General features: G+C 49.9%; 2 protein-coding genes and 1 pseudogene across 2 annotated transcripts; 1 reads left to right on the forward strand and 2 right to left on the reverse strand.

The window, feature by feature from the left end:
* The first annotated feature begins 2447 nt into the window (after positions 1–2447).
* Positions 2448–27152, forward strand: LOC105498485 (putative POM121-like protein 1). Its single transcript, XM_071078927.1, is given in 12 exon segments — positions 2448–2485; positions 4971–5044; positions 8659–8724; positions 8912–9009; positions 9011–10090; positions 10092–10160; positions 10163–11055; positions 17324–20344; positions 22684–22880; positions 23180–23306; positions 24659–24902; positions 25793–27152. Coding segments are annotated over 7 exon segments (2007 nt in total). The 3' UTR covers positions 10745–11055; positions 17324–20344; positions 22684–22880; positions 23180–23306; positions 24659–24902; positions 25793–27152.
* On the reverse strand, positions 20027–23957 carry LOC139358399 (breakpoint cluster region protein-like; annotated as a pseudogene).
* LOC105498486 (breakpoint cluster region protein-like) lies at positions 23969–26200 on the reverse strand. The gene is made up of 2 exons (XM_011770633.3): positions 25912–26200; positions 23969–24858 (listed from the first exon to the last, which is right to left on the reverse strand). The coding sequence occupies exons 1-2, from the start codon at positions 26198–26200 to the stop codon at positions 24653–24655; spliced, it is 495 nt and encodes a 164-aa protein (XP_011768935.2). The 3' UTR covers positions 23969–24652.
* Positions 27153–27431: the final 279 nt, after the last annotated feature.

A 27431-nucleotide genomic window follows, 5' to 3' on the forward strand; every position in this document is an offset into this window, starting at 1 on the left:
TAGAACAGAGAAAGTAAATGTTAACTCATGGAGAGAAAGACACCATCATTCACCTATGCAATCAGAATAGACAGAAAAGCCTCCCTGGGTTTAGAGGTACTAGATACCTGTGAAAGTTTGAGTATAGGTATCCCCTACTTACACCCATGGGGAGTGCACCTCTCCCCTTGAGCTCCACCCCAAGGCCAAAGTTTCCTGCAGGCTTTCTGTCTCTGCCTGTGCTAGAACTGGGCTGACCTCAGGAACTCATTGATTTTGGATCAGCAATTCCAAATCTGAGAAGCTGTCTGTCACAAGTATGCTTAGTTGCCCATACTGATATATGCTCAGAGGCGTTCATTATAACAGTCTTTATGGTGGGTGAAGATGAGAAAAACCCAGGCTATCTCTTGGTGGTGGTGAATGTTTTAAAATACAAACCAACAGAAAATAACACTTCCCAAGGGAACATTCTTACAGTGACTATGACCTAAAACTTGTAACATTCATCACCTCTCAAATATGGTGAGTATATTTAATATATGGTAGCATTGTGAACTCATTAAGTATTTGCATAATTATAAATAGAAAACACATGAAAATAAAAGGAAAAGTTACAATATAAACAAACAAATGTAATATTTAATTCACTGCTCTGATTAGCAGTGCACTTATTTATATCGGTAATTGAGTTTAAGACTATATGCATGCTTTTTTTCTTTGTCTCACATTTTTATTTTTAAAATAAAATTGAATATATTTAAGTGGACAGCCTGTTTTGATTTATATATATGAAAATCTACATGTGTGTTTGTATATATGTACCCTACATGTGTGTTTGTATATATATACACACATAGTTAAAAATTACTACAGTCAAACTAATGAACTCATCTATCTTCTCATATAGTTAGATGACAGCACTTGAAATACACTCTCTTCACAAATTTCCAGTATATATTATTATTAACTATAATCACATAACTGCAGCTTTGTACTCTTGGACCGACAGATCCCCTTTTCTCCCACCTCCCTGTCTCTGGTAACCACCATTCTACCCTACTTCCATGTATTAAACTTTTTAAGATTCCGGCCAGGTGTGGTTGCTCACGCCTGTAATCCCAGCACTTTGGGAGGTCAAGGCAGGTGGATCACCTGAGGTCGGGAGTTCCAGACCAGCCTGACCAACATGGAGAAACCCAGTCTCTACTAAAAATACAAAAAATTAGCAGGGCATGGTGGAACATGCCTGTAATCCCAGTTACTCGGGAGGCTGAGGCAGGAGAATCGCTTGACCCCGGGAGGTGCAGGTTGCAGTGAGCTGAGATTGTGCCATTGCACTCCAGCCTGGGCAACAAGAGAGAAACTCCATCTCAAAAAGAAAAAAAAAATTAATAATAATAATAGAGTACCTCAACACTCCACTATAATGAACACACCACTGTCGTCAATGGGCAGATCATCCAGACAACAAAAAAATCATCATTTAAGCTGCACTCTATACCGAATGGACCTAACAGAAATTTACACAGCTTTGTATGACTCCACGACCTCATAACACACATTCTACTCAGGAGCACATGGATTATTCTCCAGGATAGGCTATGTGTTAGGCCGAAAAGCAAGTAATGGCACATTTTTAAAAACTGAAATCATATCAACTATCTTTTCTGATCACAGTGGAATATTACTAGAAATCAGTAACAGCAGGAATTTTAAAAATTGTACAAATACATGAAAATTAAAACATGCTCACAAACCACCAATAAATGAAAAAATTCAAAATTCATTGAAATGAATAAGGGAAAGTAAAAATTAATTGAAACAAGAATAGAAACACAACATAACAAAACCTGTGGGATGTGGCAAAAGCAATTGTTAAGAGATAAAGTGCATAGCTATAAATGCCTAATCAGTAAAGTAGAAAGATTTCAAATAGCCAACCTGACAGTACACTTCAAGTAATGAGAAAAGCAAAAAAATTAAATGCTAAAATTCATAAAAAGAAACACATCATGAAGATTAGAGATTTTAAAAATATAAACTAAAAAAAAATTACAAAAAGACAAAAGAACAAAGAAGTGGGGGATTTGTTTTTGAAAAAAAATTGAAAAGCTGTAACAAGACTAGGAAAGAGAGAAAGAAAACTGCAGTAAAATCACAGATGAAAAAGGAGACATTACAATTGATAACACAGAAACACAAAGGATCATAAGAGATTCCTAAAAAACCTATATATAAACAAATTGAAAAAATCTAGGAGAAATGGATAAATTTCTGGAAACATAGCAATTTCACAAGCTAGAATAATAAAAAACCCAAACAGACTAATAATGAGTAATGAAATTAAAGCAGTAATAAAAATCTGCCATCAAAGAAAAACAGAAAAATTATGGTTTTACTGCTGAATTCTACCAAACATTTTTAAAAGAGGTAATACCAATTTTATTCAAAATATTCCCCGAAAAATGAAGAGGAAGGAGTACTTCCAAACTTGTTCTATGAGGTCAGCATTACGCTGCTACAAAACAAACAAACAAACAAACAAACAAAAAAAAAACAGACCAGGACACAACACAGAAAGAAAACCACAGGCAAATATCCCTGATGAACGCAGATGTAAAAATCCTCAAGAAAATACTTGGGGATTCATTGGAGGAATATGAGAATGATTCAATAAACACAAATAAATAAATGTCATACATCATATTCAGCGAATCATGAAAAAAAAACCATATAATCATTTCAGCAGATGCTGAAAAAATAAAATTAAACATTCCTTCATGATCAAAACTCAAAATGAGTACAGAAGGAACATAACACAATAAAGGCTGTATATGACAAACCCACAGCTAACATCGTAATCAGTGGGGAAAAGTTAAAAGCTCTTCCTCTAAGATCTTGTTCAAGTGTGGCTACTTTTACCACTTTCATTCATCATGGTCCTGGGAGCCCTAGCTAGAGCAATTAGACAGGAGAATGCAATAAAATCCATCCAAATTGGGGGGAAAAAAGTCAAATTGTTCCTGTTTGCAGGTGACATGATCATATATACATAGAGAACCCTAAAGATTCCACAAAAAAACCTACTAGAAATAATGAATTTAGTAAAGTTGCAAAATACAATATCAATACATAAAAATGAGTAGCACACACATGCACCAATAGTGAAACACTTAAGAAAGAAATCAAGAAAGCTGTTTCATTACAGTAGTTAACTCCCCCAAATAATGATACCTAGGGATAAACATAACCAAGAAAGATCCTACAATGAAAACTATAAAACATAGATTAAAGATATTAAAGCAGACACAAGTAAATGGAAAGATATCTCCTGTCCATGCACTAGAAGAATATTGTTACAATATCTCTATCACTCATTGTGATCTACAGAATCAATGCAATCCATGTTAAACTACAGACATTCTTCATAGAAACAGACAAAAAAGATTCTAAAATTCACATGGAAATGCAAAACACCTCAAAGAGACAAAAGAATCTTGAAAAAAAGAAAAACTGGAGGCATCACACTTATTTCAAAATATACTACAAATCCATAGAAACTGCAAATCTATAGTATCATATCAAAACAGCATGGCACTGTCAAAAAAAGGGGCAGGGGGAGAGAGAGAAAGACAAATGACAGACAGACATAAATAAATGAAACTGGCCGGGCGCAGTGGCTCAAGCCTGTAATCCTAGCACTTTGGGAGGCCGAGACAGGCGGATCACGAGGTCAGGAGATCGAGACCATCCTGGCTAACACGGTGAAACCCCGTCTCTACTAAAAAATACAAAAAACTAGCCGGGCGAGGTGGCGGGCGCCTGTAGTCCCAACTACTCGGGAGGCTGAGGCAGGAGAATGGCGTGAACCCGGGAGGTGGAGTTTGCAGTGAGCTGAGATCCGGCCACTGCACTCCAGCCTGGGCAACAGAGTGAGACTCCGTCTCAATAAATAAATAAATAAATAAATAAATAAATAAATAAATAAATAAATGAAACAAAATAGAGAACTCAGAAATAAATTCACGCATTTACAGTCAACTAATTATTAACCTAGGCACGGAGAACACACCCTCTGGAATAACAATCTTTTCAATAAACTGTGCTAGGAAAACCCAACACCCACATGTAGAAGAACAAATCTACATCGTTATCTTATCATATACAAAATTCAACTCAACATAAAGATTTAAATGTAGGACCTGAAACTATGAAAGTACTAGAGAAGAAAACATAGGATAAATGCTTAATGAAATTGGTTAGGAGAAGGAATTTTCAAACAGACATCAAAAGTACAAGCAACAAAAGCAAAAAATAGACAAGTGGAATTACATTAAACTTAAAAGCTTCTGCAAAGCAGAGGAAGCAATCAGTGGAATGAAGAAACAATCCAGAAAATGGAAGAAAGTATTAGCAAACTATGCATCAGGCAAGCGGTTAATACACAAAAAGCACGACTACTGAAAAGCAAAAATACAAGTAATCTAATTTAAAGATCAGAAAAAGATCTACCCAAAACCTTTGGTCCCCCACCATTATTTCCCCACCTTCTTTTCCCTACTGCTTTCGGCCCCCTCCCTCTCGCCACCCCTTTTTCTTTTGCCATCTACCCCAAAACTTTTTCCCCACCATTTTCCCCCACCAACTTTTCGCAAAGCCCTCTCTACTCTACCGCTCACCACCATCTTTTCCCCTCTCCCTGGCCACCCTCTTCCCCCGTCGCGCTCTCATCACCCTCTTTTGCTCCTGCATCCACCCAAAAACATTTTCCCTCATCTTTTCCCAAAGCTTTCTCCCCACTCCTGCTGCTCACCACCCTCTTTTCCCCCTCCATCTACCCAAAAACTTATTTTTCCACCATCTTCTTCCTCACCCTCGGTCTGCAACGCCTTCTCCTGCTCGCCGTCCTTTTTTTCCCTTTGACACTCACCATCCTCTTTACCCCTCCATCTACCCCAAAACTATTTTCTCCTCTCCTACCTCCTCAGCTGCGCTGCCATCTCCGTGGCCGCCACCAACCGCAGCGAGGGGAGGTGCGCTGTCACAGGCCCCAGTCTCCAACGTGGGGCACGTTGCTCTTCCATCTCCTCATCCTCTAGCCGGACAGGAGCAGCTCTCCCTGCCCGCGGCCCTCCTATCGCTCCCGGGACGCTGCAGTCTCGGTAGCCGTCACCTACCATAGCGAGGCGAGGCGTGAGGAGAGCCACGGTGCCCGTGGGCTCCAGCCTCCAGCCTCCGGCCTCCAGCCTCCAGCCTCCGGCGTGTAGTACGTAGTAGGTGGCTTCCTAAGCTAGCACGGAACAGCTTGGCAGGCTTAGGCAGGAAAGCATGGCCTCACTCCCCACCTCAGCAGGATTCCTATACTGATGTTAGGCAATGGGGTTCCTGGACTACATGTTCTGATTGGATGAGAGAAAAACCTCTAGGCCTACTCTGATTGGACTTTATTTTCATGCTCAGATTGGTTGTCCTAGTGCTTGCTCTCATCCAATCAGAACATGATAGTAAAGTCCAATCCAGCTTGAGTTAATTTTTTCTAAGGTGTAAAGAAGAGGTCTAGTTTCAGTTTTCTGCATAGACTCGCCAGTTTTCCCAGTACCATTTAATGAATAGAAGATCCTTTCCCCATTGCTTGTCAAAGATCCGATGGTTGCAGATGTGTGGTGTTATTTCTGAGGTCTCTGTTCTGTTCCATTGGTCTATATATCAACATCATTGATCATTAGAGAAATGCAAATCAAAACCACAATGAGATAACATCTCATGCCAGTAGGAATTGCGATGATTAAAAAGTTGAGAAACAATAGATGCGGGCAAGGCAACATTCATTCCTGATTAAAAAAATGCAAAACTCCACGTAAATAGAGGAGAATTTACTAAACTTGATAAATGGCATACATGAAATATCTGTAGCTATTATACTTAATGACATAAGACTGAATATTTTCCCCATAGGATCAAAAATGAGACAAGGAAATCCACTCTTATCACGATTGAAACTGCCTTTGCAAAATTGTGACTGAGACAGTGAGAGATCTAACTTAATCAACTCCATCTTGCTTCTAACCTCCAAGTTGTCCTTGCTCATTCCTGGGTGTAGACTGAACTAACTTCGGGAGAAACTTAGTTTATAGTTTATAGTTTAAAACAAAGACGGTAACAGCCCTTTCCCAAAGCAGACCTCCTTCTTGCTTGGGCACTAGATTGCCTTCATAGGACTCACATTAACCACAAGATTAGAAATTACGGTTTAGGAGTCATGCAGCTGAAGTCTAAAGATTCTGACCCTCCCTAAACTGCTCCTAAGATCAGTGCTGGAGAAATTTTGCAGACCCTGCACTTGATGGATCAGCTGGCACCATCCAGATGGATTAACTGGCTCATCTGATCTTGTGGCCCCCACCCAGGAACTGACTCAGCTCAATAAGACAGTTTCAACTCCCTTTGATTTCATCCCTAACCAATCAGCACTCTTGGCCCACTGGCTTCCCCCGACCCACCAAGCTGTCCTCACAAACTCTGCTCCTCAAATGCTCAAGGAGACTGATTTGAGTAATCATAAAAAAACTCCGGGCCGGGCACGGTGGCTCGCCCCTGTAATCCCAGCACTTTGGAGGCCGAGGCGGGTGGATCATGAGGTCAGGAGATCGACACCATCCTGGCTAACACGGTGAAACTCTGTCTCTAGTAAAAATACAAAAAATTAGCCAGGCGTGATGGCGGCCACCTGTAGTCCCAGCTACTCCAGAAGCTGAGGCAGGAGAAAGCCTAGGGAGACTCCGTCTCAAAAAAAAAAAAAAAAAAAAAAACACACACACACATAGTCTCACTCTTTTGCCCAGGCTGGAGTGCAGTGGCCTGATCTCGGTCCACCACAACCCCTGCCTCCCGGGTTCAAATGATTCTCCTGCCTCAACCGCCCAAGTAGCTGTGACTACAGGCGCGTGCCACCATGCCTGGCTAATTTTTGTATTTTTAGTAGAAGTGAGGTTTCACCATGTTGGCCAGGCCGGTCTCCAACTCCCGATCTCGAGATCCGCCTGTCCCAACCTCCCAAAGTGCTGGGATGCATGAGTCACCACCCTGGCCTCCTTTTTTTCTTTTCTTCTCTTTTTTCTTTTCTTTTTTCTTTTCTTTTTTTTTTTTTTTTTTTTTTTGGTAGACGGAGTTTCGCTCTTGCTGCCCAGACTGAAGTGCAATAGTGCGATCTCAGCTCACTGCAATCTCCACCTCAGCAGGAGAGCAGGAATCTTCAGTGATCCACTGGCGGATCTGCAGCCATTGTGCACCCCTCCTCTTACAATGTCTTTTTTGTGCGCGCCTCTCCTTCCAGTACCTACTGCAGGAGCGTCCCCCAGCCTCCCGCCATTGCCAGCAAGTGCTGAGATCCGCCATTGCACTCCAGCCTGGGCGACAAGATCGAAATTCCGTCTCAAAAAAAAAAAGAAAGAAAGAAAAAAAAGGATGAAAATTTTGGAAAAATATGGAAGAAACCGAATGGATTTCTAGTTCAACTAAATCGTAATTATTCAGTATCTATTTTTTGCAAGAAACCATGTATTTCATGTCCACAGTCAGGACCACAGTCTAGCTCTCAAGTGTGGGTGTTTCCTAAGCGAATTGAAGAACACAGGCATAAAAGTGCATTAAGTTCATAACCATTTACCTCTTTTTTGCTGTTGTTTTTAAGAGGGAGCCTGCCTCTTTCTGTTGTCCAGGCTGGAGTGCAGTGGCGCGATCTCGGCGCACAACCACCTCTGCCTCCCTGATTCAAGTGATTCTCCTGCCTCAGCTGCCTGAGTAGTTGGGACTAGAGGCGCGTGCCACCATGCCTGACTAAATTTGTATTTTTAGTAGAGACTCGGTTTCATTTTGTTGGCCGGGCTGGTCTCCAACACCTGATCTCCGTGATCTGTCCGCCCGACCTCCCAAAGTGCTAGGATTAGAGGCATAAGCCACCACGCCCGGTCTCTTTTTTTCTTTTTCTTTTTTTTTTTTTTATTTTGAGATGGAGTTTTGCTCTTGTTGCCCAGGCTGGAGTGCAATGGTGTAATCTCAGCTCACTACAATCTCCACTTCAGCGGGAGAGCAGGAACCTTCAGTAATCCACTAGCGGATCTGCAGCCACTGTGGGCGCTTGTTCTTCCTGCGACCTTTGTGCGGGAGTCTCTCCTTCCACTACCTATTGCGTACCCACCCCCCACGTCCGCCTCGCGCCATTGCCAGCAGGTATCTTGCACAGGTACCTTGCCGCGCTAATCCGTTAAGGTCACTCTGTCACTCGCGGCATTCTGTGCACGCTACCCACTCCCTCAGGTTTAAAAGATGCGTTGCCTGGCAACCAGCAGGTGCCTTTTCCGCTGGTATCTTGCCAGGCTAATCCGTTAAGGTCGCTCTATGACTCGCGCCGTTCTGTGCACGCGCACCCACTCCCTCAGGTTTAAAAGGCGCGTTGCCCGGCAACAGAAGAAACTGCTCGCTTAGCCTTCGGCCGAGTTGGCAGCTCGACGAGGACCTCAGAGCCCAGCTCTCGAGAGTTCAAGCGTTGGACGGTTCCCCACTGCTCCCAGGAGCGGTTACCTGGGCACTCTGTGCCCCTTATTCCTGTCCCGGCCTGCGGCTGAGGACCTGCCAGTAGGGCTCAGTTGCCTGGAGCCCGTTCAACCCATTCCCCAGTTCACTTTGCTTGTGGGATCTCCCCGTTGCTCCTGTCCCTGGACGGAGTGGCAGGCCATCCTACAAGTATCCAGACACTTGGCATCAGTGGTGTCAAGACAACTCCAAGAAGGTTTTCCGTGATCCTTCAAGCCCTGTGTTCCTTCCTGGTGATCCTGCCTTCAATTTGATTGTACAGGTACCACAGCAAGCCAGTGCTGTGTGCTCCAAATTCCAGAGCGTCCTGCAGCTCAGCCCCTGCGCTGAGCACAAGGAATCTCTGTGGGGCCAGGAGCAGGGAGTCACCCCTTTGGGGCCCACAACACCCGGCTGTCCCCAGACTCGTGTCCAGGGAAGATCTTGTTGAGGGGACCTCAAGGAGAGCGGGGCAGGGATGCCTGAGCAGGACAAGGACCCCAGAGTCCAAGAGAATCCTGATGATCAGAGAAGGGTCCCCGTGGTCACCGGGGATGCACGGTCTGCATTTCGGCCCCTGCGGGACAATGGAGGCGTCTCTCCCTTTGTGCCCAGGCCTGGGCCACTGCAGAGAGACCTCCATGCCCAGAGGTCAGAAGTCAGATATAAGCAGACATCCCAGACCTCCTGGACGAGCTCGTGCACCAAACGCAATGCCATCTCGAGCTCCTACAGCTCCACGGGAGGCTTCCCGTGGCTAAAGCGGAGGAGGATGGGGGGGCCAGCCTCATCCCACTGCCAGCTGACCCTCAGTTCCTCAAAGACAGTGAGTGAGGCCAGGCCTCAGGCTGTCCCTTCGGGTCACACCCAGTGTGAAAAGGCAGCAGGTACAACACCAGGGCAGACACTCACCCCCAGGACTGGCTCCCCCAGATCCCAGACCTCTAGGCCCCGTAGACGCAAGTTTCCCCTGCTGCCACGCAGGCGAGGGGAGCCTCTGATGCTGCCACCTCCATTAGAGCTGGGGTTCCGGGTCACTGCTGAAGACCTGGACCTGGAGAAGGAGGCGGCATTCCAGTGCATCAACAGTGTACTGCGGGGTGAGGCCAAGGCCATCTGGGACTGCAGACCCTCACGGCCTTCCCACGCTTTGTCTTCACTTGCAACAGGGACTTCTGGTCTCCCTGCTGTTTCTAAAGCACCCAGGATGGATGCACAGCAGGAGAGAGACAAGTCCCAAGACTCCCGGGGCCCAGTGGCTCCCCTAGCATCTGTTGCAGAGGCTCCCTCTACAGCTCCTGTGTCTAGGAAGAAGCACAGACCACCAGGCCCCCTGTTCTCCTTCTCAGATCCCCTTCCTGCCACTTCTTCCCACTCCCAGGACCCAGCCCAGGTCACCTCGCTGATTCCTGCCCCCTTGCCAGCTGCAAGCATGGATGGGGGCATGAGAAGCCCAAGGCCTGGCACTTCTGCTCCTGCAGCTGCTGCAGCGGCCCCTCCCCCCCCCACTTTGACCCCCATGTCGGGGTCCCTACTGAGTGGAGTGGATGGAGGCCCTTCACATTTCCGGGCCTCAACCACAGGTGCAGCAGGTTCCCAGAGGTCAGAAGTCAGATATAACCAGAGATCCCAGACTTCCTGCATGAGCTCGTGTCCCAAACGAAATGCCATCTCGAGCTCCTACAGCTCCACGGGAGGCTTCCCATGGCTAAAGCGGAGGAGGAGAGGGGGGCCAGCCTCATCCCACTGCCAGCTGACCCTCAGTTCCTCAAAGACAGTGAGTGAGGCCAGGCCTCAGGCTGCCTCTTCGGGTCACACTCAGTGTGAAAAGGTGGCAGATACAACACCAGGGCAGACATTCGCCCCCAGGACTGGCTCCCCCAGATCCCAGGCCTCTAGGCCTCGTAGACGCAAGTTTCCCCTGCTGCCACGCAGGCGAGGGGAGCCTCTGATGCTGCCACCTCCCTTACAGCTGGGGTTCCGGGTCACTGCTGAAGACCTGGACCTGGAGAAGGAGGCGGCATTCCAGTGCATCAACAGTGTACTGCGGGGTGAGGCCAAGGCCATCTGGGACTGCAGACCCTCACGGCCTTCCCATGCTTTGTCTTCACTTGCAACAGGGGCTTCTGGTCTGCCTGCTGTTTCTAAAGCACCCAATATGGATGCACAGCAGGAGAGACACAAGTCCTAAGACTCCCGGGGCCCAGTGCCCCCCTAGCATCTGCTGCAGAGGTTCCCTCTACAGCTCCTGTGTCTGGGAAGCAAAGACCACCAGGCCCCCTGTTCTTCTCGGATCCCCTTCCTGCCACCTCTTCCAACTCCCAGGACTCAGCCCAGGTCACCTCACTGATTCCTGCCCCCTTGCCAGCTGCAAGCATGGAGGGCAGCATGAGAAGCCCAAGGCCTGGCACTTCTGGAGCCAGTTCCAGCCCTGCAGCCACACCCACGGGCTTTGGGAGCAGAGAGGCAGCCCCAGCTCTGAGTTCCCTCAGAAGAAAACAGGTAAAGAGAAAGGCCCCGAGCACCACCCATGGCAATGGGGCATGAGTGGGCCTGAACACCAGGGGGCCCCCCAGGCTGAGCACATCCATGGTGACTGCAGGAACTGGCACAGGGAGCAACTCTGTTGGGTGGCACTTTTGTCTTTACTTTCCATCGCATCCCTGGGGGACCATTTAAGCAGACACCTCCAGTTGCAAGTCAGGGACCCAGTGCCACTGCAAACAAGGCAGGCTGCACGTGCAAGTCTGGGCCAGCCTCTGACCCTAGCAACCCCACTTCCCGCGTGGGCACAGCAAGGAGGAACCTGGCCTCTAAGGCTCCCTCGTGAGCTGTCAGGGGTTCTGCTGGACACACGTCCAATGGGCCATCGTCCAGCTCATCCTTCTCCACATCGGGCTTTTGAGCCCGTCATAAATTCCTTGCCTAGAGTGAAGTCCAGAAGAGTTTTCTCCTTCCAGTATTTTTGTAGTTTCATATCTTAACATTCAAGTCTTGGATCTATCTCGAGGTGATTTTTGTATATGCTGAGAGATAAGGGTCTGGGTTCATTCTTCTGCATGTGGCTATCCAACCCTCCCAGCACCATTCATTGAAGAGGGTGTCCTTTCCCCAGTGTGTGTTTCTGTCGGCTCTGTCAAAGATCAACTGGCTGTGAACATGTGGCTGTGTTTCTGGGTTCTCTCATCTGTCCCATTGATCTAAGTGTCTAGTTTTATGCTAGGATTATACTATTTTGGTAACTACGCACTTGTCAAACATTTTGTAGTTGTAATTTGCAGTGTAATGGGATGCCTCTAGTTTTGCTGTTTTTGGTGAGGATGACTTTGGGTCTTTGAGCTCTTTTTTTTTTAGTCCTTTTTTGTGAATTTTAGGACTTTCCAATTCTGTGAGTGGTGACATTGGTATTTTGGTCGGGGTTGTATTGAATCTCTAGACTGCTTGGGGCAGTGTGGTCATTTTAATGCTATGAATTCCTACCATGAGCATGAAATGATTGTCCATTTCTTTCTCTCCTCTTAAACATTTTCTCAGTGGTTTGTAGTTTTCCTTGTAGAAATCTTTCACCTCATTGGTAAAATTTCTCCTGTGGCATATGTTTTTCCATTTTGTTGCTATTGTAAATGGGATTGCCTTCTTAATTCTTTCCCAACCAGACCATTATTGGTGTGTAGAAATGCTGCTGATTTTTGCTGTTATTGTTGTTGTTGATTCTATATCCTGCAAATAGCTGTATTAATTTATTTATCAAGTCTAGGAGTTTTCTGGTGGAGCCTTTACATGTTTCTAGATCTAAATCACATCTTCATCAGACAAGGATAATTTGATGTCCTCTTTTCCAATGTGGATGCCTTTTACTGTTTTCTCTTGCCTGATTGTGCGATGTCGAATAGGAGTGGTGAGAACCGGCATCCTCATCTTGTTCCTGTTTACAGAGGAAAATGCTTTCAACTTTTCCCCGTTATGTAGTAGGTTAGCTATGGCTTTGCCATATACAGCTTTTATTGTTTTCACGTATTTTTTCTTAATTTTTGTTTTTTGAGACAGAGTCTCACTCTTGCTACCCAGGCTAAAGTGCAGTGGCATGATTTCGGCTCACTGCAAGCTCCACCTCTGTGGTTCACCCATTCTCCTGCCTCAGCCTTCCGAGTAGCTGGGATTACAGGCGCCCGCCACCACACCAGGCTAATTTTTGTACTTTTAGTAGAGATGGGTTTTCACCATGTTGGCCAGGTTAGTCTCAAACTCCTGACCTCAGGTGATCCACCCACCTCAGCCTCCCAAAGTGTTGGGATTACAGGCATGAGGCACTGCGCCCAGCCCGGCCATTTTCAGGTCTGTTTCTTCTATGCCTAGTTTGTTTGTTCCTTCTTTCAAGACGTGGTCTCACTCTGTCTTTCATGTTGGAATATAGTGGCACCATCAGAGCTGCAGGTTTGAACTCCTGGGCTTAAGCCACCTCAGCCTTCTGAGTAGCTGAGACTACAGGTGCACATCACCAGAGCAGGCTATTTTTTATTTTTATTTTTTTTTGTAGAGATCTCTGTTCCTCAGGTTGGCCTTGAACTGTTGACCTCAATTGATCCTCCCAGCTCAGCTTCCCAAAAGCACTGGGTGGACAAGCACGAGCCACCGCTTGGCGCAGAGTCACATTTTAACATCCCATCCTCACTGCTGGGCTCAAGTTTTGGCAGCGACTGAAAACCCTAAAGGAGAGTTTCTGGTCAGGCCCGGCCCAGTCTGTGCATAGGAGGGGAATGGAAAAGTGGCCCGTGGATGGTTCTTCTGGAGAACTGGCCAGACAAGCACTGAGATGCCATTTCGTGGAATACAGGGCTGTGTGATGTCCAGCCCAGCTGCCAGGTCCAGGGCCCTCGACACCGTCTAGTTTGGGAGCTCACCCAGAAGTGGCCTTGGTTGCCCAAAGCAGCTGGTCTCCCTTCCAATCTGGTCCCATTTGAGAGATGCAACTGGGCCCCGTCTTCCAGGAAACATTTCAGTGTGTGCCTGTCTTTGTCCCCGCACTGGCTGGCCTCTCTGTACCGTGAGAACTTGGGTTATGCAAGGCTCTGCCAGTCAGCTGAGCATCACGAAGCAGCTCTCTTCTGTTCCAGTGAGGCCGACCAGGCTCCAACACCCCTGCCCCGGGTCTGACCGTTCTCCCCCTCACCCAGAAGTGACCCCCAACCCGATCCTGCTCCCTGTCTTCTGGCAGCTGCTCTGGGGAAGGGCATTTTGGCCTCAAGGGCTGAGCGTGTCATTTTCTGTTTTCTGTTTATCTTTCCAGAGCTGTTTGGGACAGCCCATGTGTCAGTCCATGTACTGCTTCTTTGGAAGGCAATCAGGGCTTTCTTTCAGGGGTGGGTATAAAAGTTCTTGTGGCTGGGTGCAGTGGCTCACGCCTGTAATCCCAGCACTTTAGGAGGCCGAGATAGGCAGATCACGAGGTCAGGAGATGGAGACCATCCTGGCTAACTTGGTGAAACTCCGTCTCTACTAAAAATACAAAAAAATTAGCTGGGCATGGTGGTGGGCACCTGTAGTCCCAGCTACTTGGCAGGCTGAGGCAGAAGAATGGCAAGAACCTGGGAGGCGGAGCTTGCAGTGAGCCGAGATCGCGCCACTGCACTCCAGCCTGGCAACCGAGCAAGACTCTGTCTCAAGAAAAAAAAAAAACAAAACAGTTATTGTGACATTTGTGTATGAAATCAGCCTTTGCTACATGGATAGGACCAGCACGCTTCCGCGGCACGACTCTGCAATCTTACTTATCTTTTTTTTTTTAATTTTATATTTTATTTATTGATTTCTTTTGAGACAAAGTATCACTCTGTTGCCCAGGCTGAAGTGCTGTGGCACAATCTCGGCTCACTGCAACCTCCATTCCTGGGTTCAAGTAATTCTCATGTCCCAGCCTCCCAAGTAGCTGGGACTACAGGTGCACATCACAACACCTGGCTAATTTTTGTATTTTTAGTAGAGATGGGGTTTTGCCACATTGGTGAGGCTGGTTTCGAACTTCTGACCTCAGATAATCAACCGGTCTTAACCTCCCAAAGTGCTAAGATTACAGGCATAGACTTATTTATTTATTTGAGATGGACTTTTGCTCCACTGCCCAGGCTAGGGTGCAGTGGCATGATCTCAGCTCACTGCAACCTCAGCCTCCCAGCTTCAAGTAATTCTCCTTCTTCAGTGTCCTGAGTAGCTGGGATTACAAATGCCCGTCACTGCACCTGGCTAATTTTTGTATTTTCAGTAGAAATGGGGTTTCACTGTCTTGACTAGGCTGATCTCGATCGCCTGACCTCATAATCCACCTGCCTTGGCCTCTCAAAGTGTTGGGATTACAGGCCTAAGGCACTGTGCCTGGTCACATTTATTTATTTGTTATATAGAGACAGTGTCTCTCTCTGTCACCCAGGCTGGTGTGCAGTGGCACCATGTCAGCTCACTGCAGCCTCTGCCTCTGGGGTTCAAGCGATTCTCATGCATCAGCCTCCCGAGTAACTTGGACTACGGGTATGTGCCACCAAGCAGGGATAATTTTTTCTATTTTTTTGTGGAGACAGGGTTTCACCATGTTGGCCAGGCTGGTCTTAAACTCTTGGGCTCAGGTGATCTGCCTTCCTCGTCCTCTCAAAGTACTAAGATTACAGGCATGAGCCACTGCGCCCGGCCTCTCACTACATTTAAATGATGCAGTGGTTCATGCCTGTAATTCTAGCACTTTGGGAGGCCAAGGCAGGTGGATCAACTGCGGTCAGGAGTTCAACATGAGCCTGGCCAACACGGGGAAACCTGTCTCTACTAAAAATACAAAAATTAGCCAGATGTGGTGGCATGAGCCTGTAATCCCAGCTACTTGGAAGGCTGAGGCAGGAGAATCACTTTAACTGGGAGGTGGAGGTTGCAGTGAGCCAAGATCACACCACTGCACTCCAGCCTGGGTGACAGAGTGAGACTCCATCTCAAAATAATAATAATAATAAAATGCCTGATGCCAGGGCATCTCGGCCTGGGTGCCTGCACAAGCACAGCCATGTCCGGGCCAGGGCTGCTGGTCAAGGTCCAGCCCCATCTTGTCCAGCAGAAATGGAGCGAACTTGCCGGGCCCAGGCTAGGGTACAAGATCCCAGGATCTCAGCCTCTGCTCATGGATCAGCTCTGAGACCCTGAGTGAGCTGGGGGTGCTCTCTGCTCATTGGTTTCCCTGCTGTCAAGTAAAGGGATTGGATGAGAAAGTCTCATCAAGGTGGAATGATCCAGATTTGGGGCAGCAGTGAATGATCCCGCTCCCTGGGTCATGCCAGTGGTCCGGCCTCAGCTGAACACAGCCCCAACATCTGGAATGGGGATGAGGGGGCAGTCAACTCTTGCTCCTAGTAAGACAGATGCAATAGGGCTCTGTGGCTGAGCTGGATGCATTTCCTTACACCTGTAATCCCAACCCTTTGAGAGGCCATGGTGAGAGGATTGCTTGAGGCCGGGAATTTTGAGAATAGCCTGGACAACATAGCCGGACCCCATGTCTACAAAATAAAAATAATCATAATAAAACAGGTCAAATGGCATACAGCTCTAGTCCAAGCTATTTGGCAGGCTGAGGCAGGAGGGTCCTTTGAGTCCTGGGATTGGAGGCTGCATTGAGCTATGATGGCACCACTGCACTCCAGCTTAGGTGACAAAGTGAGACCCTGTCTCTAAAAGAAAAAAAAAATTGTCCTGTGAGCGTGGGTTTGATTTTCTTTTTTCTTTTCTTTTTTTGAGATGGGTTCACGCCATTCTCCTGCCTCAGCCTCCTGAGTAGGTGGGACTACAGGCGCCTGCCACCATGCCCAGCTAATTTTTTGTATATTTTTGGTAGAGATGGGGTTTCACCGTGTTAGCCAGGATGGTCTCAATCTCCTGACCTCATGATCCGCCCACCTCGGCCTCCCAAAGTGCTGGGATTATAAGCATGAGCCACCGTGCCTGGCCGGGTTTGATTTTCAAACAGGACCCGGAAGGTAGCAGACAGAGAGTGCAGTCACCCTTAGGTGCTGAACACTCAGAAATGGGCCAGCGGCAGCCCTCACCTCACCTGCAGACACCAGATTGGGCAGAACAGCACGTGGCACTCACAGCTCTTGCAACGAGAGCAGAACCCAGTGTGGACCCTTCTGCCTGTGGGAGGGGCTGCTCAGGCCTGCGGAGAGGCCAGGCTGGAGGCTCGTCCCCTTGTCCAGCCCTTGGTGTGGTCTCTGCCAGGTCCCCAGCCCACCAGTGCAGGGCGCCCCTGAGCCTGCAGCTGCCATGGGCCTGTCTCTACCCAGGACGTCCCCACACCCTCGCAGTGTCAGGGAAATGGTCATGGTGGCGGTGACACTCCCCAGGCAGGACTGTTGAGAGAAGCTGAGAAGGGTCACACTGCAGGCAGGGGCCCGTGTGACAAGCCCCTCTCAGCCCGAGAGAGCTGACCAGGCAGCTCATGAGCAGAGCCACATCCTGAGAGTATGAGAAAGGTCCTGGCTGGGCTCAGCCACCTCACTGGCCACTGGCAACCATTGTCGTGTGAGCCTTGCTCTCCTGGGGAGGCTGAGGCTGACGGCTGATGTGGGCATTGCTGAGGGTAACCTGTGGCCCAGTGGATGTGGCCGGGTCTCCTCAAGCTGCGCTCAAAGGACCCAGGGTGCACGCCCATCTCCAGCCCAGGGCAGCTCCCCTGTAAGCTGGGTGAGCTACTGAAGCCAAGGCGGGAGGCGGCTGACAATACCTATGGCCCATGCAGAGGTGGTGGAAAGGCTGGACTCAGCAGCAACACCAAATCCCGGACCAAGCAGAAACCACCCAAGACTGAAGGGCTCATGCCAGAGCAGTGGCCACAGGTAAGAACCCAGGCCCAGGCTGTGTGTGGTGGGAGTCCTTCCTGTCCCAGGGCTCAGCACAGCAAAGGAAGACCAGCTGGGTCACCCTGGAGGCCATCTGTCCCTGTCCCACCTGCAGAGTCAGAACAGCCTCTCCCCAGTGGGGATCATCTTTCTCTGCCAAAGCAACAGTGGTCCCTGTCCCAACCAGACTGCCCCACTCTGTGGAGTTACGGCTGCGGCTCCAGCGTCCTAACGCTGCCCAGCTGGCACTGCCTGTGCTCACCCACACCCCCCAGGCTGGCCTTCCCTGCAGCCTGGGCTTAGCCACCTTGGCCTGATTGAGCATTGAGGCCTCCTGGGCACCCAGCCCCACCACTGCACCTGCTGCTTCCAGCCCCACCCCACCGGCTCAGGGGTTCTTCCCAGCGGCGCTGATCATGAAATCAACATGCACGCAAGTCGTCTCAGGGAACTTTATTGAAAGTGTTGGCAGTTCTTTCCCCCACAGTGGTGCATAGGTGGCTGAGCTCAGATTGCAGCTGCTAAGACACCAGCCACTTACCGAGAGAAAGCCAGGCTGCTTCAAACCCAGGGCCCGAGGCAAAAAAGCATCACTTCTGGTCAGGGAATCTTGAAGCCATGCCTTGTGGGAGGTTACACTGGCATCTAGGCCTTTGCCTGCATTGCAGAAGGAGAGCCGGGTCCCCTCCTGGAGAATGCTGCATTCCCCATTCTGACCCTCCCTAAACTGCTCCTAAGATCAGTGCTGGAGAAATTTTGCAGACCCTGCACTTGATGGATCAGCTGGCACCATCCAGATGGATTAACTGGCTCATCTGATCTTGTGGCCCCCACCCAGGAACTGACTCAGCTCAATAAGACAGTTTCAACTCCCTTCGATTTCATCCCTAACCAATCAGCACTCTTGGCCCACTGGCTTCCCCCGACCCACCAAGCTGTCCTCACAAACTCTGCTCCTCAAATGCTCAAGGAGACTGATTTGAGTAATCATAAAAAAACTCCGGGCCGGGCACGGTGGCTCGCCCCTGTAATCCCAGCACTTTGGGAGGCCGAGGCGGGTGGATCATGAGGTCAGGAGATCTACACCATCCTGGCTAACACGGTGAAATTCTGTCTCTAGTAAAAATACAAAAAATTAGCCAGGCATGATGGCGGCCGCCTGTAGTCCCAGCTACTCCAGAAGCTGAGGCAGGAGAAAGCCTAGGGAGACTCCGTCTCAAAAAAAAAAAAAAAAAAAAAACAGACATAGTCTCACTCTTTTGCCCAGGCTGGAGTGCAGTGGCCTGATCTCGGTCCATCACAACCCCTGCCTCCCGGGTTCAAATGATTCTCCTGCCTCAACCGCCCAAGTAGCTGTGACTACAGGCGCGTGCCACCATGCCTGGCTAATTTTTATATTTTTAGTAGAGGTGAGGTTTCACCATGTTGGCCAGGCCGGTCTCCAACTCCCGATCTCGAGATCCGCCTGTCCCAACCTCCCAAAGTGCTGGGATGCATGAGTCACCACGCCTGGCCTCCTTTTTTTCTTTTCTTCTCTTTTTTCTTTTCTTTTTTCTTTTTTTTTTTTTTTTTTTTTTTTTTTTTTTTTTTTTTTTGGTAGACGGAGTTTCGCTCTTGCTGCCCAGACTGAAGTGCAATAGTGCGATCTTAGCTCACTGCAATCTCCACCTCAGCAGGAGAGCAGGAATCTTCAGTGATTCACTGGCGGATCTGCAGCCATTGTGCACCCCTCCTCTTACAATGTCTTTTTTGTGCGCGCCTCTCCTTCCAGTACCTACTGCAGGAGCGTCCCCCAGCCTCCCGCCATTGCCAGCAAGTGCTGAGATCCGCCATTGCACTCCAGCCTGGGCGACAAGATCGAAATTCCGTCTCAAAAAAAAAAAAAAAAAGAAAGAAAGAAAGAAAAAAAAAGGATGAAAATTTTGGAAAAATATGGAAGAAACCGAATGGATTTCTAGTTCAACTAAATCGTAATTATTCAGTATCTATTTTTTGCAAGAAACCATGTATTTCATGTCCACAGTCAGGACCACAGTCTAGCTCTCAAGTGTGGGTGTTTCCTAAGCAAATTGAAGAACACAGGCATAAAAGTGCATTAAGTTCATAACCATTTACCTCTTTTTTGCTGTTGTTTTTAAGAGGGAGCCTGCCTCTTTCTGTTGTCCAGGCTGGAGTGCAGTGGCGCGATCTCGGCGCACAACCACCTCTGCCTCCCTGATTCAAGTGATTCTCCTGCCTCAGCTGCCTGAGTAGTTGAGACTAGAGGCGCGTGCCACCATGCCTGACTAAATTTGTATTTTTAGTAGAGACTCGGTTTCACTATGTTGGCCGGGCTGGTTTCCAACACCTGATCTCCGTGATCTGTCCGCCCGACCTCCCAAAGTGCTAGGATTAGAGGCATAAGCCACCACGCCTGGTCTCTTTTTTTCTTTTTCTTTTTTTTTATTTTGAGATGGAGTTTTGCTCTTGTTGCCCAGGCTGGAGTGCAATGGTGTAATCTCAGCTCACTACAATCTCCACTTCAGCGGGAGAGCACCACCTGTGGTGGTGGTTTTACCACCACACAGGCTTTTGAGGCGGGAGCTGTAAACCCAAAGCGACCATCAACTCTGGGGCCCTGTGGGAGAGGAGCACTTTTAGAACATGGAAAAGTGTGGTCATCCCATCATTAGACAGCACACATCCTACATAAATAAAAAGTCGCACGGGGAAGGAGGTTGGGGAGGGAACAAAAAATTGGTACAGACACTGATAGATTGGTTTCCAGTTTCAAGGCGACAGATGCACATCATGAGACCAGAGGAGACCGAGACAAGGGCTGGATTTGGCTTTTCTAAGAAAGATGTGTTTCCTTGCAGGGCTGGATGGTCACTGAGACAGAGATGGAAGCCAGGACAGGGGAGCTCACAGGGCCCAGATAGGTACAGAGAGCAGAGGCTCCTGTTCTGTCCTCACCACCCATGAGGGTGACACTGCTTGCAAATGGTGGCCGTGCTCTCCCAGCAAGAAAAAAGCACAACAAAATCCACACCGCACACAGACACGGACAGAAAACCTTCAAATGACTCTGTTTTCTGCTCCCTGCCTCACCAGGTCCACAAGCAGAGAGGAGTGTCAAGTGCACGGCCCCGCTGTCAGCCTCCCCGATGAGCTGCAGGCTCAGCAGGAGCTGCCTATTGACACACAGGGGAAACCCACTGCTTCCACCTTGGGAGCAGTCACCAGACAGAGCCACACTGGGTGCTGGTGTCATCCAGGGACCCCACACACTCTCTTGAATTCGATCCTGCTTCCCTCTGGGCAGCTGCGTCCTTTCCTCCTGCAGGACCGTCTGGAAACTCGGCTCTGCTCTCCCTTCTCTCCTCCCTCTGCCCCAAAGCCCTCTTTCTAAAAAAGTGATGCAGTGTTCATGGGGTTATTTCTTGAAAATACTTGGCGGCCTCCACGCTTCCGTTTTCTTTGAGCCAGGTGGTCAGGAGGATTTACAAAGAATGCCTGGGCTCCCCCGCAGGTGCCGGCAGAGGGGGTAGCGATTGGTCCTGTGCCTCCACCTGCTCTGGGAGGGAATCTTCCATCTCTAGGACTGGCCCCTTCCTAACCCTCCATGTATCCTGTTCTCCAGACTTCGGAACCCCACTCCTAAGAGCAGTGGGGCCAGGCGCTTAGAGGAAGAGCAAATGCTGCCAGGACACGGATTATCCCCAGAGTACATTCCAGCATTGTATTAAGTATCTGGATCTGTTATAAAAAAAAAAAAAAATTAGAAACTATGCATAAAACTTGAAAATATTCAAGTATCAAAAGATTATTTAGGATTAAAGTTTTAAAACAAGTCATCAGCAAGCTGCTACCAAGTGGAGACTTTTACAAAAGTTGAGCGAGTCTGCTGAGCTGAGAGGACAGAAATGAAGTCACCTGTGCTGGGGCAGGGGCAGGGACACCTGGGGCAGGGACACCTGGGGCAGGGAGTGTGTGGGCAGAGAGAAACCAGAGAAGTCCAGGTCTGTGGAAGCCAAACAGGAGAGCGTGCGCCGGAAGGGCGGTCAGGATCAGGGGACGAGGTCGCTCTCCCTGGAGAACGAACCCTAAAGTGCGTAGCCTGGGACCCCCTCCCTGGGGGTCCTGTACCCCAACATTTCACAGCCTGCCTGGAGCTGCCTTCCAAGGAGGACAAACATGGCAACAGAAGACCCATTTCTGCACAACAATCCTTCTGGAAAGAAAAAGAAGCCAAGAATGGAGTCAAAATGCTACCCAGTGCTGACTAAGCCTCTCAAACCCTGTTCTAAATGGAGTGTGGTTTCTAAGTCAGGGAAATGGAAGAGGCCCTACCCACACAGGGACAGGGCCATGGCCCCACAGGATGAAGCAGCAGCGTTTATTCAAGATACAACAGTGAGGGAATCTGATCACATGCCCTTCTCCCTTGAGAGGGCGTATCTTGACAAGTGATCCAGTAGAAACCTTTTAAACTCTATAAGTTAAGTTCATAAAAGCCACTGTCTTCACCCTGTCTCCCAGGGCCAGGCCTGGACTCTCAGATGCACTGGTTTGGCACGCCCTCAGGTGGCCACATAAAAAAAAACACAGTCTGAGGGCAGCCTGGGGTTTTCAGACTTGGGTGGGATCTGCCAAGGCCAAATGTCCTTCTGCTTTGGGCCGCTGTCTCTTGGCAGACGGCCTGACACTGAGGCCCAAGGATGCCTCAGAAAATCTTGATTCCCACTCTATGGATGGCCTGATTAGCCAGAGGTTTCCAGGCTGTCTGTCCACCTCCTGGAGATGGACTGGGGCCTTTAGACTTCAGTGGAGAAGGGGATGCTCTGTCTCTTGCTGTCCGGGGCAGGGATGGCCTCCAGCTGCAGGAAGTACAGCAGCACCTGGACCTGCCCGGGCAGAGTGGGGAAGAGGAGAGCGGCTCAGAGGGGGGCTCACAGCAGCTGGTGGGGAGGTCTTTGGGGCGTAAGCCTCCAAGTCCACCTCAGGTGCTGGAAACCCCTGCTGGTGTCATGAACCCCTTACAGTGAGACGGGGGTGGGGTGGGGTCCTGACAAGGCATGACTTGGTAGGGGGGTGTTTATTTTAGAGATGCACAGGGCCTTGCTCTATCCCCCAGGCTGGAGTGCAGTGGCTCCATCATGGATCTCTGCAGCCTCTAACTCCTGGGCTCAAGCGATCCTCCTGTGTCAGCCTCCTAGGTAGTTAGGACTACAGGTGTGTGCCACAATGCCTGGCTAATTTTTCTTTGTATTTTTTCTAGAGATGGGGATTGCTACATTGCCCAGACTGGTCTCAAACACCTGAGTTCGGTTATCCTGCCTTGGCCTCCCAAAGATTACAGGCATGAGCCACCACACCCGAACACTTGAGGTGATTTTAAGCTTCCAGCAAAGTGCACCAGCAGGACCAGGAGGTGGCCTGGGCCCCCCCGCATCACTCCCATCCATGCAGACCTAGGCAAGTCCCTCTCTCTGGATCTCTGCCACCACTACATACAATGCAAGTAGAAAGTTGGGCAGGACTGGGGGTGGAGAAGGTAGAGGTCACGTCTGTCAGGCTGGGTGGGCTGGAGCCTGTCTTCCCATACCTGGGACATGATCTCCAAGGACCAGCTGTCAGTCATGATGATGGGCTGGCTTGGATTGGCAGGGAGCTTGCTCTCCTTCTCGGAGGGATGGAGCAGTGTGGGGCCAAAGACAGCGGTGAGGTTGTACAGGGACATCTTATTGACTGCCTCCTTCTCTGCCACCCTGTAGAGGACTGAAACAGTGGGTGCTGTTTCAATACCACCACCGAGAGAGACAGAGGGGCTGTGCCATGCTGGAGTCCTCAGGAAGGGAGTGACGTCGACCTTGGCTGTGCTGCAAGCTGACTCCAGCCCTGGTACTTCCGAGTCTCAGCGGCCCAGGAAAAAGGGCCAGCTCTGGGCTGGTGGGGAGGTCTCCTCTATGATGTGACTGGGAGGGAAGAGGGTGGTTCAAGTGCACTGCTGGCCATGGCCAAAGCTCTGAGTTCTTTGTTAAGGCCACAGTGCAGAGGGAGGAGCGTGGCAAAGAGGAGAGGCAGGGGCAGGGGTGGCAGTGCTGCTGCTCCTTAGAGGCAGTAAGTGACTGCAGACACGGGTCGGGGGAAAAGGTCCTCAGTCTGGAGGTCTGGTGGGAGCAGAGGGGCACCCCATGGCCTGGAGACCTGGAGCCCCCCGCAGCCATGGGAGAGCTGGGCTACCTTTTCAGGTGGTCCAGAAGGAAAAGGAAGGTGAGCAGGTTGGCCTCCGGCAGGGACAGCAGCAGGTTGAGCATGCAGCTCTCCTTTGCAACTGGGTCTGAAAGAGCTGCAGGAGGCGATGGGTTACTCTTCTGGGTCACAACCAGCCAGAGACCTCTCCCGAGGTGGTCACATGGAGCACCTGGAACATGAGTCTCTGCGCAGTTTAGGCCCGTCATCATCCCCACACCCACAGTGCTGGCTCCCAGTGAGGACCCTGTGAGGGGCACCTGTGTGGGATGTGAACCACCTGAACATCTTTTCTCTACCTCACAGGGGTCAGCACCCAGTGAGGTGCTGGGTACCTCACAGCACCCAGCAAACAGCAGCAGGAGGAGCCGTGAGAACAGCCACTCATGGGCAGAGCTGCCCTTGGGCAACTCCCGCCACCACCCCCTCCCCAGGGGAGCCCAATGCAGGGGAGGCTTGGTGTGGAATGAAACAGGGGAGTGAGGGACACAAGGAGGTGGGAAGTGGGAGGGGGCCCCAGCCCCACCAAGTATGCAGAGACTCCCTCATCGTCCTGGACACCACAGGGTCATCTGCATGCTGGGAAAGCAGGTCTTCTGTGCATGGGCCTGGGGGCAGACCTGCCCTAAGGGTCATGTGGAGACTACAGGTGCTGCACGTGTCAGCGCCCGCTTTAGACATCAGCCTGCAGGTTGACTAAGGGTCAGGCCATGTTTGAACCCATGCTTGACTGGACCAGGACCCGTGGCTAGAGCACCTGGTCACCAGTGTTTAGCCCTGGTCTGCAGGAAGGAGGACAGCAGATTTTAGGACACTGCAGCATGACAGTGCTGACCATTTCACCCTCTTGGTCTCCTTGAGGAATAGGGACGGGGAGCCCTCTGGGGATGGGCGAGGTCTTCCAGGACAGGCTTGATTTTGGTCCCCTGCTTTCTGAGGTTGGGTTAAAACACCATGGCAGAGGGGGCACAGCTCGGGTTCCCACACGTCACTTTTCACAGCCTCCAATGGCAGCAGTGCACGTGGAGGAGACGTCTCCCACAAGGCCAAGGCCTCCAGTGCTCACCGATGCCCTCGGAGAAGTTAGGGTGGAACTCGTCAGTGAAGAGGGGCTCAGGCAGCTCACGGAAGTACAGCTTCAGCGTGCCTGCGATGCCATCCACGTCCATCTTGCTCATCATCACCGACACGTCCTTGTTATCTGGAAAAAGCACGGAAATGCAGCGGCCTCCTTCAGGATCCCAAGTGAGTCTCCCACCATCCCAGCCTTGGCTAAAGCACTGTCCCTGCCACGCTGACCACTGTGCAGGTCCCTCCTGGGCTTTGAGCAGCTCATCTGACCCCTCCCAAGAGCTGTGCGTAGTTCTGTGTCTGCAGAGTTGATGGGGCTCCATGGGCATTCCCATTCCTCTCCCCTGCTTGGCCCGATGTGACGGCCAGGAGGAGGCCAGCACGGCAGGACACAGTGCCTGCGTGGGAATTGGGTGACTCTGCCCTGTACATAGCAACCACCCCTGCACCAGTGTCTTCTGATGGCAGGAAGGCTGTGGGAGAATCTGATTGGTTTCAGTGTTTGAACCGGTGTCTTCCTTTGGACCCAATGGGTCACTGGTGCTTATGTCCTCACCACAGGCCAGGTCTATTCTGGGCCCCCAGAGTGAGCTGAAACCACCACAGGCCCTCCCAGGGGTGCTGAGCATTCTAGGGGTCCTGGTCAGGGTCGGTGGTGAGTGCTGCACAGAAGGGTCTGCAGGCACAAAATCCTGTTGCTTTGAGGATGCTGTGAAGGACCCTCTGGGGTCTTGTGCCCTCCCCTGGCATTTGAGGCAGGTCCGGGTCCTTCAAAGCCCGTGAGGGTTTGTGAGATGGAGGTGGAGATGCTACAGCCCCGGCCTGAGCTGGGTCCCATCAGTGCCCTCTTCACACCGCATCCTCACACAGGGCAGTGGACAGACCACACTGAGTCCTGGGCTTCCACCTCCTGTCCACCCCCAAGGCAGGAAGGCCAAGGCCCCACAGAAGCCCCTGGTTCACCCCAGCAAGTGGCATGAGTGGGTACGATGGTGTAAAAACTGGCTTCTATAGAAGCTTTTTCTACAACTCTTGTTTTCTCTTTTTTAAAAATAATAAAACAGTAAATGAAGAAAAGACACAGCGAAGGATGTGACATGCCCGGGCCATGGAGCGCTCTGAGATCTCATCGCCAACACCACCGCCCACACCTCCATCCCGTCCTGCGCAGGCCGACACTCACTGACGTCGAAGTCTGCCTTCAGTGCCTGGATGTCTGTGGCCACTCCGGACACGCGGTAGATGCCCACCTCCTCCATGCCTCGGCGCTCGAGCTCCTCCATGCACTGGCGTACGACGTAGGGCACCTTGGACCTCTGTCTCCTGCGGGAGGAGGAAATGTTCTCAGTGTCCTGACAGCCCTGCTTGGGCCACAACACAGGAGGCCTGCCCCCTATCTGCATACCTGGAGGTGGGGTGAGGACGGTGACAAAGGCGCCCAGGTCTAGGGCTGCACGCAGAGCCTTCTGCATGTCTGTGCTCCCTCTGCAAGCCCTGTCCTCATTGCATGTACTGTCTCAGGAACCTGTCAAGCAGCTAGAACCCTTGAGAGTCACACATGATCTTTGTGGGAAGGTCAGGAGGCCTGTCTAAGTAAAGTCAGAACAGGAAGGGCATCTGACAGATTCCAGGCCTGGGGTTAGCAGCCTGTGCCGTCAGCTGGGGGATCAGACCCAGTGTTGGTCCTGCCACCCGCGCTCTGTGTGAGAGGAGAATCCCTGACCCCTGCCCTGGGCCTGGGCCTTAACACACATCCGAGGAATGAATGAAGGGTTGCCTCAGCACCAGTGCTCCAAGTCCTGTGATGCTACGTGCTTTTCTCCTCTGAGTCTTAGCACTGAACAATTCCAATACTGCCACACAGGACACTAGAGTAAGAATACTTCAAAGTAAGCGCTGTGCTGAGGCTTTAAATTTACTTTCATTTTGCAACTAGATTTACCAGCACATCCAAGCTGCTTCTCAAGTCACCCTCATTAGCAGTGGTTATTTGGGGGAGCTGCTGCTGGGGTCCTCACTGCTCATGCCCAGAGCCCTCCCAGAGTGCTATGCAAGTGGCTGCTGTGCAGTTGGGGGTGGGGAGTGGTGTTTATACACAGAAAGGAGTGCGGGGTATGATTGATGGAGGCCCCGGCCTACAGGACCGGCAAGTTCAGGGACCCAACTGGATTCCATCCTGGGGAAGCAAATGAATTCTCAGAGGAAGTGGTCTGTGTCTGCAAGAACTGCTCTCAAACCCAACAGGCTTCTCTTGGCAACTGACTCGTGACAAAGGGTTCAAGATCATTTGAAAAAAAAAAAAAAAGGGGGGAGCCGGGAGGCAGTGGGTCCTGGAAAAGTAAATTGTTTATTTTACAGTAAGAAAGTGATTAAATATATATATTTTTTACAATGGTGGAAAATTAGAAGTGATTGTGAAAATGATGTCTACCCACGTTGCTGATGAGTAGGATGTGATTTGGCTCTTTAGGAAAGTGAATTTGTAGAACTTAAGAATATTGATTTATAAAGGGCATGGCCTTTGACCCAGTCCATCTTATGCAAATCTGGATGCCATAAATAATATTTAAAAATAAAAGTATTGGGGTGGAGGTTGCAGTGAGCAGAGATCACGCCACTACACTCCAGCCTGGTCGACAGAGTGAGACTCTGTCTCAAAACAAACAAACAAACAAACAAAAATAAAGAAGTCATTCCCAATGT

The sequence above is a fragment of the Macaca nemestrina genome, chromosome 15 (genome assembly GCF_043159975.1).
Source record: "Macaca nemestrina isolate mMacNem1 chromosome 15, mMacNem.hap1, whole genome shotgun sequence".
In the NCBI taxonomy this organism is placed as follows: domain Eukaryota; kingdom Metazoa; phylum Chordata; class Mammalia; order Primates; family Cercopithecidae; genus Macaca; species Macaca nemestrina.